The following is a 14,451-nucleotide window of genomic DNA, read 5'->3' as shown; positions in this document are numbered from 1 at the left end:
TTCTCCCCAAGTCTACCTCATCAATGCACATTTATTATTTGTAGTTCTCTCTGGGACACTACACATAGATTCATTTGCATGGGCACTTTCTCCACACAATGTTCTCTGTGACTGATCTTTAGGCTCTACGTAATATGAACATTTTCAGTCAATACCTATTGGCTTTCATTTTCCTATTGATAGCTCTGATCAAAGAGTTCAAGACCTCGGTGCAATATGTAAGGGAGAGACAGCAAGACTGCTGGGAACGAGAATTAGGTAATAGAAAAGATTACATGCATAGTACAGGACTTTGTTCTTTAAATATTTGGAATCTTGTTGAAATAAACATGGCACTCTTTCATGTTGCCTAATTTGAATTTTAAAACTTTACTTAAAAACTAATACATAATATAATGTTCCAAGAAGGAAAACCATGGGAGCCTTCTATACGCTCCTGTCAGTTTTAATGACTATGAGAATCACTGAAAGTAATAAGAGTGACTTAGGAAAAGGCTAGGCTGAATAGTTTCAAAAGAAACAGTATCTTTAAAAACCACCTGAAATTTATGCTGACAGAATTTGCCAAGGCAAACGGCCATTTAAATAGGCCATTTAAATAAATTTTCGGAATAGTTTGGGAGATGCTTTTGTTAGAAACTGTCAAAGACAGTAACATGGTTAAACACTTGCCTTAGGTTATTGTTGAGATGCTGTTCTGAACTTTGTACATGAAGAAACATGTAAATTATAGTGACCTCTGTTTATATGAAACAAACACTTCCTTAATTTAGGATAAAATCTGTGATTCTGTTCTCATGTAAAGAAAGCAATAGAATGTAATAGTAATAGAACTCCTTCCACTCATCCCTTCCCTCCAAGGAAAATCTCTCATTTAAGAGACCCATTCCTGGATTCTTTCTTTTCTTGAAGGCAACTAGGAGAGAAAATAAAGTATACAGTCCCTTTGTAGCGCATGCTTTTTGACTTAATTTAAAAACTCAAAGTACATACGTTCCATTGGAAGCCAAAAAAGGATGGCTATTAAGATAGCTGCTGTTGTGAAGAAAAAGTTAGCTCAAATATACCTGTTTAGAAAGGTTTTCACTTTTAAGTAGGGTTTAAGAGCATGGCAAACTTGCAGTTATTTTACCAAGAATTGTCAAGAAAAAAAATTTGGATCACAACAGTTAAAGGAAAAGTTCACCTCCCTCCCCTTTGCCCCCACCACCTTTCTCTCTCTCTCTCTCTCTCTCTCTCTCTCTCTCTCTCTCACACACACACACACACACACACACACACACACACAATGATAGCTCATGAGTGCCATTGACTCAAAACAGGCCTAGCAATTTATCAGACCTCCCTTAAACAAGAGACAATTGGCAAGGACATTTTCACCCAGCAATTACTTGCACTCAATTTCTATAGCTTCATTTAATTGTAAGTACAAAAGGGATGACCAAAGCTGAAAACTGGGCCTCTTTATCCTTTAACCTCATTGCTTTCTCAGGCAACCTACTTCCCTGAATAATCATTCACTTTAGTGACCACTCCTTTGAACAACAATTTTTCAGAGCAACACACCCATCCCCACAGAACAGGAAAATTTTATGATAGTGTATATAAATCCTGGCACAGTAAGGGAACTAGCCACTATCTCTGTAACCAAAGAAAAAGGAAAAAAGTCATGTAAACAAAGAAAAGCCTAAGCTGGGTAATTATTGAGAGCAGAGGCCATTCATAAACTCACTCACATTCTCCCCTGGGCTGCTTTCTGGAGCTAAATTTGGTTGCAAGTTTCAAATTTAAAAAAATGGTAATCCATAAAACACAATCTCTAAGAGATCCCTTCTTGCACCAAAATGTTTTATTCAATAAAATATTGATGGCAAAAGCACAAAATTATATTTTAAAATGAAATCTAAACATATAGGACACCTACAGATCAGGTCGTGTATATCTGTCCTCAATATGAACTCTCCCTGGATAAGCAAATGGTATTTATCCAGATAATCATGGTGCTTCTTATATAATAGGCACTTAATAAATATGTGTTCAATTAATGAATGGTATTAAAAATATTTTATTTTGATCAGTTTCTCTCTCTCACAACAGAACTCTTCTGTATATGTGGAAAATATCTTGAACTTCATAAAAAGCTAAAATTAATGGAAGAGAAATACATATGTTCAATGCATATTAACATCAATGCTGTTCATCTGAGGCAGTGTTTCATTCTGAGTTAATGACGGTTGTTTAATATTTAGGCCTTTTAAAAGGTTGAGCCATAAGGTTTTTGTTTTCTTTAGTTTTATGTAGTTTCTAGAATTCCATTTATTTACAAGACTATATTCAGTTCTAAAATGCACATATGACCTTGATTACACCTGCTTTTGATTTTTTCCTGTTCATATGGATAAACTTAGTAATTTTAATTCTACCATCAATTTAGACAATTTCACCATACCTGGTTTCTATAGTCAGTTTTCTCTGAGAAACACTTCATCAGTCAGACAAAATAATAACTGAGGGAATCATAAAATATATCTGATAAATTTTAGACAAGAAGCAAAGCAACATTATATCTGGAGAAATTTAAAATATGTTTATGTCCATAAGCACTATTTTAGTGCACAAGAAAGGAAAAACGTGGGCCAAAAAGCCAGAAATAGAAAATACTAAAGTGCTGCAAAAAGCATTTGGTTAAATCCAAAATGTCTATTACATAAGTGAAAATTAAGATTCAGGAAGCAAAGCAGAGTGACATCAATTTCGGTTTCTCAAAGGGAACATATTTTACTACTGGCAATTATATATTTTTTTAATCTTAGGAATTCTTTTACTATCATCCAAACACAAAAATGCTAAAAACAATTCAAGTAAAAGTTTAATTGAATTCATGATAACTAACAATTGATTATAATACTTATCTTCCTAGCTGCCATGGTCACAAACTTTAGCATCAGAATAATTGCTATATACCAACTCAAAATGTCATTGAAACATGGCATATTAAGGAGAGAATTTTAAAGCATAAAACAAAAAGTGTTTTAAGTAATGTGTACTACTTGCTTGTGCTTGGCATGGTATATAATAAAGCTGCCACTACATTTTACTCATTTTGTTAACATGAAGGTAATTTCAGATCAATTTTAGGTTCTACTTTATATAATGCCATCCTGCCACTAAACAGGGAGAAAAGAAATAAAATAATAGAATAATAGTTTCCTAGTCACATTCTTTGTGGCAGCTATCTAAAAGTTTTCTTGCCAAATTATCTTTTAGTGGATTTATGAATGCCCATTGATATCGAACTCAGTTTGAAATTTTATAGTCAAATTTTCTTTCTAATTTCATTAAGAGAATGAAGATTCTTATTTTTTTTCCTTTACCACATATCTAGAAGTTCACCTCCCTCTTCCTTACCCAGCCCTTTTCTTTCTTTTCAATTATAAATCACTTCAGACTTCACAACACCCTCCATTCCAATTTCTTTTCCCTGTTTCTGAGGCCATACTTTCTGTCCCTAAGGCTCTTTATAAAGTCCTTTGGGGAACTACATTTCAGGATAGAGCTAGTCTTGTGAGGATCACTTAGCAAATATCAGATAGAAAGGTGAGTCTCGTAAAAAACTCAACCAGCTTGGTCCCAAGAATATTAAAAAGGAAAGTTGAACCATGGAGTATACAATAAAGTGTGACCCTAAAAGTTATTCTGTGGTCAATGTTTATAATTTGCCAAATTTAAGCTTTTTAAATTTTTATCTATTTATTTTTCTTTTACTAGGAAGTTGATAAGAAAAGAGGTTAACGTATTTAAATAACTATGCCAGATAGGGTGATTTTAGCATTCGTATGATAATGATAACTGTTGTTTCAACTTCCCCATTGTTTTGGGGCTACTCAGGAACATAGGTGACACCCACTTTGTTGTTCATTAACATCACTGAATACTGGAATGTACATTTGCACTATTATTATCACAAACTAGTAGTTTTGACCTTTTATTTTTCTTCCCTTTGACTTCAATGCAGGTGGAGTTTTTCTCAAATAGGAAATTACTGACAGTGAATACTGGGTTTTTCTTCATATTTTTCCCTCAAATTAAGCTAGGAGTGAAATAAAACAGGAAAATTGTGGCCTTTGTAGTTGTTGGGTTACCTATATCTTTTAAAACTTCTTTTTAAAATAGTTTCATTATATACTTTAGAAATGTTGCTTCATATCCTAATTAAAATTATTGTTTTGGGAAAAATAATCCATTTTATTCCAGATCAGCATAACAATGCAACATAGGATATCATCCCGATGGTTGCTTTTTGAGCTTTTCACAGTACTACTTGTATCTTGAAACATAATTTTAGTTTGGACTGAAGTTTCCAGAAAGCTTAAAGACATGCAAATTTAATATAAAGAGAGTCAAAGATGAAAACAGACATAGGAGCTGTTAATTTTGTATTGTCTTACAGTGTTCTTTCATACTCATTGGCAAGTTTATTAACACAGATACTGATGTTAAACTAACCCCTTTAAAAACAAATTTGTTTCATTTTAAAGGGTGTCTTAGACTTCCACAATTTTTAGCTTTCATGTAACAGTTGCTTACATCTTGCCTTCCTCAATCTTATATTCACTCTTTCAATATTCCTTCTACTAATATTCATAAATTATCCACCTTGACTATGCAAGAACAAATGCATCATTTTCAAAAGATGAAACACATATGACAATTGAAATAGACATTGTGCCTGTCACTTATCCTGGAGTAGCATCCTATTTGCTAAACACAAATAATTGCTCGTCACTCCATACATGCCATTGCCCCTGCACCGCCATATTTGATACAAAAAAACCTGTTTACTTTTGATATGAAGTGAATCAGTGGGAACCTATTTTATAAAAATGATGGTATTCTAGTTGAGGATTGCTTTGTGGTAGGAGCAAAAGAATACCTCAGGTCATATATTCCAATCTAATTCAACAAAAAATGAACCATCCTATGCTCTAGTTAGATTATGAAAATCACTGGAACTCATAAACAAATGGCTACAAGAACTAGTAAATGAAAGAACAGCCAAGAGATGGAATTTGGGTGACCGTACATTGCGTATATAGCTGCAATCCAAGAGATAATATCCTGTAGAACAGAGCCAGAGAAGCAGAAAGAAAAGAAATGAGGTTCAAAAGCAAACAAAGGCAACAAAGATTTCCCTTTTCTGGCATAGCTGTCTTTGTGGTACCTGGGAACGGTCGCTCCAAAGCAAGCTTTGGTAGGAGGAGGCAGTTTTGAGAGGGGAGCACACTTCCCGTGAGCCGATCGGGTCCAAGGCCTCAACCACCTTGTTCATGGGCCCACTGTAGGTCCTCACTCGCTCATACACTACATTTTTTTCTGGAGGCTGCTGGGCTTGTCTTGACTGATGGTAGCAGCGGTAATGCTGGGGCTGGCACTGCAGCACTTCTGGGGATTGCTGAGTCCCACAGCTGCTGCTGCTCATCTCACTCCAATAGTTTGAGCTCATCATCTTCTCAGTGGTCACCAAGGTACTCCCCAGATGCTCTCCCTAAGGAACAAACAGAGAGAGATCATGAAAGAAAGGGGTAGGAAAGCAGGCAGGCAGGCACACGTTAGAAGCCTTTTATCAACCACCTCTGCCTATAGTGGTGCCAGGGAGAGATGGGAGTTACCTGAGCAACAGCAGAAGCAGGTCTGGCAGCTACAGAGGAGGCAGCAAATAAAGTAATTGAGTGCAAATGCAAAGTGGAACCACCCCGTGAGATTGCTCCAGGAAATAGTACTGCCACGCCCCTGAGGGGGAGGAATCACTGGGTAGGTTTACCTGCCGGGAGAGGCCCTGCTTTGTTATGGAGATAGCTACTAGGCTGTCCAGTAGGGTAAGGAAGTCTGGAAAGAGCAGGAATGTGGAATTTCAGGGCTAAAGCCAGAGCTTCCAAATTCACAGTCTTGGAAATTCACTTGAACTGTAAATAGGCAAACAAAGACATGCCCATGCCAAAACTTACTGCAGAAAAAAGGTCACAAATATCACATGAAAGTGGCTTTCCCATGGTTCTTAAGCTTAGCAAAGGTAATTACAAACATGAGTATTATCATTCCAGAGTCCCAGACCAAAATAAGGGGTATTAGCCTAAGGACACATTAGTTTTCACAGATAAATCTGCATTCTTTGCAAAACCCAGCTAGTAATTGCAGTTAAGGGAGATTGCTATGAGGTTTCCTTCTAGCAACACTCTCTAATTTGTGGACCTGTTTATCTTGCTCCAGGCCTCGTGTGGCTTTCTAATTTAAATTGAGGAAGATTTGTCTAAATGATTAAATTGCTGTCTGTAGGTGGGAGATTTGGTCAAGAAAAATCTAACCATTCCAGAAACCCTTTGCATTTTAGCACTTATATTTATTGTTTCACATTTTTACAAAGGAATGTACCCTGACTTGATTTGTGCCTTAGGAAACACTGAGTTTGATTGCCTTTTTAATATCTAGTTGTTAAGGGAGCTGCAAGTCCTGAGAGGTGCCTTACCTGATATAATGAGATTAAATATGCTCAGCACTTATATTTATCACTACTTGAAATTACAATCATAAGGCCTACTTAACCACCAGGTTTTTCCCTGCAAGATATTTCAGCACCACGGAACTCTAGAATATTCACTGAGGGTGTCTTCAGAAAAGGGACATCTTCCTAGTGTGTATATATACCATAGAACCCAAGCACACCACCACCATTCTGGAGAGGAAGAGAATATCATCAAGCTGTCTAGCCAGGTTTTTAATCTGCTAAGTAAACAAAAAGTAGTGACTTACTGGTCATTCACTCTGACCATGCGAGAAGCTTTACATGGAATATCTGTCATCCTCACAAATTTATGAGGGTTTATAGGTGAGGAACTGAGGCAGAGACACAGAGAGGCTGAAAAACTTCCCAAAGTTAAACTACTAGTAAAAAATGAGTCTGGGATTTGAACATAGAGCCTATAGCTCTACTATATTATACTGCTAAGTAAAAATTTAAATTATGTTCTGTATCTGGGCATCCAATACATCTTCTAAGTGGAAACCTAAAACAGTTTTGAACCATTAGCACGTTAAGTGACTTTAAAAAGAATCTATGGATTTTTTATGGAGGAGAGGTATGCAAAACCGACCTTAAAAACTCTTTAAAATAATTTATTGTATATTTATGTTTATATTTGCATACTGTGTGCAAAGCTTTCAAATCTAATCCTTGTTCATTATAATGCTGTTCCTCAAGGATCAATGAAAATTTAATTAGGAACACATGACCTGCCAAACAGCCTGGCAAAATATCAGATCAATAACTTGTTAATATCATTAGCAGTATCATTTTGAATAAGCTTTATATGTGAATAGGGAATGGATATTAAGTGGGGTAATCCAGTCAGCTCTGATTGTTGAAATCTGAACTTAAACTACACACAAACACATATACACAGTGCTGTTAATATCTGCATCCAGTGCTATTAATATCTGTATCCTAGTAACTAAAGTAAGAGATTGAGATGAAGAATAAAAATTCCTTCATCCATATCTGCCCTTCACATTTCTTGGATATATAGCACTTTGAGGCAACCACCTTAATGCAGTTGGGCAAAGAGTAAAGTGTGAAACTGACACCCTCTTTCAATTCCTGAGCCTCATCCATCACTTTTCCACATGCCTGGATATGAGGAAAAGAGAGCTTGAAGCTCAGGGATACTATATAAGAAATGAGATTAGACACTCTCTGGCAGGCAGACTACATCTAAATATGAAACAGATGTTGACCACCCTTGCACACCTCAGAGAGACTTACCAATCATTCTCACCAAAGTTTGTGCTCCTTCTCTGAGAATGCATTTGTGCCTTCGTTGATCTGCTTCTCCAATTGTTTTATTTCTCCTTTATGCAGATAATGTTAATACTCACCTATTTTTATTAATAAATGCATATAAATTATTTGACCATTTAATAATGGTAATTGCTCTGTTTTCTACTTGAAAACCCAAGGGCTTGACACTCTGCATTCCTCAGGCTTCATGATTATGCTACACTTCTTACACTGGTGGATGAGACAGTAAGAGTTGATTTCTTATTCTCAGCTCCAGACTTGTTCAGAGAATCCTTAATTATATTTCTGGCAGTTATTTTGTTTCACTCAGTAATATAGATATTTTATGTTTAGTACTGAAAAAACCTCATTTATGATGATGAATTTGATTTCCCCTTAGACGTGATATCCCTTTAGAAGCTAATTCAGTTCTAACAGACTTTTAAAATCCTTTAGTGTTTTTGATTATAAAAATAATTTATTCTTTAAAAATTAAAATAACTGAAGACATGGAAAAAGTAGAAAATGAAACTTCCCATATTGATGGTAAGAGCAAGGGATAGAGTAAGGATCAGGAATGTCTGCCATATACATTACTGGTAATAAAAATAACAACATATATACACTACCAAACGTAAGGTAGATAGCTAGTGGGAAGCAGCCGCATAGCACAGGGAGATCAGCTCCGTGCTTTGTGAAGGCCTGGAGGGGTGGGATAGGGAGGGTGGGAGGGAGGGAGATGCAAGAGGGAAGAGATATGGGAACATATGTATATGTATAACTGATTCACTTTGTTATAAAGCAGAAACTAACACACCATTGTAAAGCAATTATACCCCAATAAAGATGTTAAAAAAAAATAACAACAGTGATTTGCATTTTGACTAAGCTGTTTCGAAGGTCATCTGAAGTCTTGACTTTACTTACCTCATAAAATTGTTATTAGGTTTAAATGAAAAAGTGCCTGCGAATTGTAATGCACTATCCAGATACAAACATTTTAAAATATACTATTAACAGATGGTGTTGTGTGATTTTTGTGAAATAGAAGGCTTTGAAAAGCAAAGCAAATATGAATGTCCCAAGAGGCTATAGGTCTGGTTTTTTAAAAGCTTAGCTACATAAAACCATTAAGGTAAAATAGTTCAGTTATTTATCAAAATTGATATACAGAACTATCTTAGAATATTAAATAATAACACTAATTATAAATTTAACACCAAATGAATTTTATAAGCATCAGCAGTGGAGTTTTCATTGTATAACTAATCCTGTACTCCACCTCTTGTTTTATGAGGCTGACTCTCAAATCTATCTCTAGCCCTGGCCCATTGCTTCAGGCTAATGGTGTAATGGTAAAAGATAGAGTTAAAAGCAAAGTTATTCAAATATTTTTACTTTTGATTTCTCTATGATCAGGGAGAAATATGTTCGTATAAAAAGGGTCGACAAACGATGGTCAGAGGGAGCTAAAGGCCAAGGTAGTGAGATGATTGTAGGAAAGCACCTATGTTTTATTAAATAGGTCCAAGTCACTTGATCCAACAGAACTCCATTCCAGCCTTCTGACAGAACTAAAAGTTGAGCTTGCTTAACTGTTGTTGGGAAAGTTTAGACTAGGCAATGTTTCAGAATATCAGATATGAAAAATCATTGTCTTGATTTTTAAAAAACTGAATGGCGAAGTTTACATACTGAACAGTTTAGTCTGATATCAATTCAGGTCAAAAGTCTGTATTGTATTATCAAGTGTCTGATGATACACATACTTAGAATAGAGATAGTTGATACCTGAAAGTCCTTTGGTATCCCCTATTATGGTTTCTGAATCTCTGTCCTTAAGTAAATTTTAAGTGTGACATAATTTTGCTCAGAAATAACTAACTCCGACATTCTAAGAGTCACACTAGAGAAAATCAGACCTCGATTCTGAACAGAGTAAATAACTCCTCTGGATGATATGAATGCAGCTGAACAGGCACCAAGCCACTATGATTCTGGCAGATCCCCAGGGATGCCTGACCTTTCCTGTGAAAGAGATTATTTTAGAACAGCATTTCTCAAAGTGTGTCCTGAATAACACTAGTGTACAGCATGTTATACCTGGAAAAGTGTTTTATGACCAAATAAGTTTAAGAAACACTTGGTTAAATATATTGCAAGAAGTAGCTTTATTGACATAATTCTTATAGGCTTTCATAAGCTAATGGACACTGTGATATTCTAAATGGGTCAACGATGTTTAGATATTTTCAAGTTTTGTTGGTGATGAAATATATTTTGTGTGGAAAAACTTTAGTGACTGGTGCTTTTCAGACTTTTTTCTTCTCTATGCTTTTTTCTTGCTTTGTTTTTTTTTGTTTGTTTTTTTTTTGCAGTACGTGGGCCTCTCACTGTTGTGGCCTCTCCCGTTGCGGACCACAGACTCCGGACATGCAGGCTCAGCTGCCATGGCTCACGGGCCCAGCCGCTCCGTGGCACGTGGGATCCTCCCGGACCGGGGCATGAACCCATGTCCCCTGCATTGGCAGGTGGACTCTCAACCACTGCACCACCAGGGAAGTCCCTTCCATATGTTTTAAACTAAACTCATTAGGTGGAAATTCATAACTAGTTTATAATTCTACCAATATTATGAAAACGTACCAAAGACCATTTGATCAGCCATATCACTATACCAGTGATACTTGAAGTTAGGTCCCTGAACCAGAAGCAGCAGCTTCACCTGGAAAATTTTCAGCAATGCAAATTCTTGGCCCCCACACCAGATCTACTGAGTCAGAGACTCTAGTGGTGGGACACAGCAATCTGTTTAACAAGACCTTCTGGTGATTCTGATGCACAAAAAAGTATGAAAATCCATGAATTATACCAATATGTTGGGGGCAGGCTTGGACAAAAGAGGAAGGCAGTAGTGCCAGAGAGATGAGACTTCCTGTGTATTGGGTAAGAAATTGTAAGCAGCTCAGGAGTGGGCGATTAAAAGTCTATGAGGTGATATCTCATTGTAGTTTTGATTTGCATTTCTCTAATGATTAATGATGTTGAGCATTCTTTCATGTGTTTGTTGGCAATCTGTATATCTTCTTTGGAGAAATGTCTATTTAGGTCTTCTGCCCATTTTTGGATTGGGTTGTTTGTTTTTTTGTCATTGAGCTGTTTGTAAATTTTGGAGATTAATCCTTTGTCAGTTGCTTCATTTGCAAATATTTTCTCCCATTCTGAGGGCTGTCTTTTGGTCTTGTTTATGGTTTCCTTTGCTGTGCAAAAGCTTTGAAGCTTCATTAGGTCCCATTTGTTTATTTTTGTTTTTATTTCCATTTCTCTAGGAGGTGGGTCAAAAAGGATCTTGCTGTGATTTATGTCATAGAGTGTTCTGCCTATGTTTTCCTCTAAGAGTTTGATAGTGTCTGGCCATACATTTAGGTCTTTAATCCATTTTTACTTTACTTTTGTGTATGGTGTTAGGGAGTGTTCTAATTTCATACTTTTACATGTACCTGTCTAGTTTTCCGAGCACCACTTATTGAAGTGGCATCTCACACCGGTCAGAATGGCCATCATCAAAAAATCTAGAAACAATAAATGCTGGAGAGGGTGTGGAGAAAAGGGAATCCTCTTGCACTGTTGGTGGGAATGTAAATTGATACAGCCACTATGGAAAACAGTATGGAGTTTCCTTAAAAAACTACAAATAGAATGACCATATGACCCAGCAATCCAACTACTGGGCGTGTACCCTGAGAAAACCATAATTCAAAAAGAGTCATGTACCAAAATATTCATTGCAGCTCTATTTACAATAGGCAGGACATGGAAGCAACCTAAGTGTCCATCAACAGATGAATGGATAAAGAAAATGTGGCACATATATACAATGGAATATTACTCAACCATAAAAAGAAACGAAATTGAGTTATTTGTAGTGAGGTGGATGGACCTAGGGTCTGTCATACAGAGTGAAGTAAGTCAGAAAGAGAAAAACAAATACCATAAGCTAACACATATATATGGAATCTAAGAAAAAAAAAAGGTCATGAAGAACCTAGGGATAAGATGGGAATAAAGACACAGACCTACTAGAACATGGACTTGAGGATATGGGGAGGGGGAAGGGTAAGCTGTGACAAAGTGACAGAGTGGCATGGACATATATACACTACCAAACGTAAAATAGATAGCGAGTATGAGGTAGCCGCATAGCACAGGGAGATCAGCTAGGTGGTATGTGACCACCTAGAGGGGTGGGATAGGGAGGGTGGGAGGGAGGGAGACACAAGAGGGAAGAGATACGGGATCATATGTATATGTATAACTGATTCAGTTTATTATAAAGTAGAAACTAACACACCATTGTAAAGCAATTATACTCCAATAAAGATATTTTAAAAAAAAAGTCTATGAGGAAGTAGAGGTGAGCTACAAACTTGGGTAAGAGTCTCTCTGTTCTATGTATATAAAGAAGTTAGAATAAGAATGAACTACAGTGTAGTACATTAATTATAGCTATCTAAGGTATTCTGATATTAATATTTTCATCTTAATAAAAGGAGAATATTGAAGGTTATATAGTGTAGTGTCGATGAGCATAACTTTGCATTCAGACAGACCTGGATTTAAAATTTTGCTCTACCACGTATTAGCTCTATGGCCTGGCAAATCATGTTACTTCTCTGAGCTTCTGTTATTCTCAATGAAATGGATAATAGCCCCTAACAAATGGCTTGCTGTGTAGATTAGATAAAATGCATGTAAAGTGTTTAGCATGGTGTCTGGTATCTAGTAGCTATACAATAAATGGGAGATCTTAACATTATGTTCTACATTTGGCTTGGGATAAAGAAAGAAAGGGCTTGCCATGGCTTTGCAGATAGAAACCTGCCTATAGTAGAAAGTATCATATGATACAGGTCTGACTTGAGAAAAGGGAAAACATCAAAAGTGGGGAAATGCCAGATGACATAGCCACAGAGAAGGCTCAGTCAACTTAACAAAAAGGAGAGATAGAATGACGCTTGATTGTAAGGTTTTCATTTATAATTTTAAAAGCTTGGCTAGAATGGAAGAGCTTAGCTAGAAGGTAAAGTCCCGTGGTGTGTGTTCTAGGTATCTGTGTTGTAATGTAGAGAAACTATAAGGAGTAATTTTAATGTAATCAAATTACTTAAAGTATATGTACAAAAGTATCCAAAGCAAACATAAGAAGGGAAATAATAAGAACTGAAATCAATAAGATTGAGAACAGAAAAACAATGGAGAAAATCAGTAACACCAAAAGATGGTTCTTTGAAGAAAAATCAATGAAATTGATAATCCTCTAACAAGATAAAGAAAAAAGTAAAAATAACCAAAATCATGAATAAAAGAAGAGATATCACTACTGACTCCACAGACATTAATAGGATAATAAAGTACCCTATGAACAACTCTATGCACATACATTCTCCAATTTAGATGAAATGGACCAATTCCTTGAAAACCACAAACTACCACAACTCAGACAAGATGAGATAGATAAACTGATTAACCCTATATCTATAAAAGAACTAGAATTCATAATAGTAAACCTTCCAAAAAGAAAAATGCTGAATTTCACCAAATATTTAGGGGAAAAATCAATACATTTTCTATACAATCTCATCCAGAAAACAGAAGAGGAAGGAACACTTACTAATGCTGGTAAGTGTTTTGAGACCAGCATCAAAAGAGACAAAGACAATACAAAAAAGAAAACTATAAAACAACAACCCTCATGAATATAAACTCAAAAATCCTCAACAAAATGTTAATTCAAATCCAACAATATATAAAAAGAATAATATATTATCAACAAGTAGAGTTTATCCCAGGAATGCAAGACTGACTCAACATTTGAAAATCAATCAATATAATTCACCATATTAACAAAGCAAAAAAGAAAAAAAATGTATAGTCGTCTCAGTTGATGCAGATAAAGCAGTTGACAGGATCCTACATTCATGGTTGATGATAAATCTGATAAAGGATATCCAAAAAAAAGACCTACAGCAAATATACTTAATGGTGAAAGCCTGAATGTTTTCCCCCTACAATCAGAAACCAGCAAGAACATCTGCTCTCATCACTCCTTGAAGTCACTGACAATGGAAAAAGGGAAGAAAACAAAATAAAAGAATTCCAAATTTGAAAGGAAAAGAATAAAACTCCCCTATTAGCAAATGACATGATTGTCTATGTAGACAATCCCAAGGAATCTACAAAAAACCTCTTGGAACTAATGTAAGTAAGTTTGGGACGACTGCAGGTTGGTAAGATGAACATACAAAAATCAATAGTATTTCTATACACTACCAATGAACAAGTGGAAATTGAAATAAAAACAAACAATATCATTCACAATACCTCCCAGGGAAATATTAAAGTATATATCAAAAAATATATGAACTGTATGCTGAAAACTACAGAACACTGATGAAAGATATCAAACAAGGCCTAAGTAAACAGAAAACACCCCATGTTGATGGACTGGAAGATTCCATATAGTTATAATGCCAATTGTCTCCAAATTCATCTATAATTTTTTTAACATCATTATTGGAGTATAATTCCTTTACAATGGTGTGTTAGTTTCTGCTTTATAA

The 14,451-nt window shown here is 35.8% G+C and overlaps 1 protein-coding gene across 1 annotated transcript in view; it reads right to left on the bottom strand.

Annotated features, from left to right (window-relative positions):
• POF1B (POF1B actin binding protein) overlaps positions 1-5,506 on the bottom strand; it is a 100,379-nt gene extending 94,873 nt beyond the window's left edge. The window contains exon 1 of the mRNA XM_060292023.1: positions 5,222-5,506. Within this exon, the coding sequence (XP_060148006.1) occupies positions 5,222-5,506 (285 nt within the window). The remainder of the gene's footprint in view (positions 1-5,221) is intronic.
• Between the last annotated feature and the right edge of the window lie 8,945 nt (positions 5,507-14,451).

This window comes from Globicephala melas, chromosome X (assembly GCF_963455315.2).
Source record: "Globicephala melas chromosome X, mGloMel1.2, whole genome shotgun sequence".
NCBI classification, from domain to species: domain Eukaryota; kingdom Metazoa; phylum Chordata; class Mammalia; order Artiodactyla; family Delphinidae; genus Globicephala; species Globicephala melas.
The sequence above is the reverse complement of the archived record's forward strand: the minus strand, read 5'-3'. Positions and strand labels throughout refer to the sequence as shown.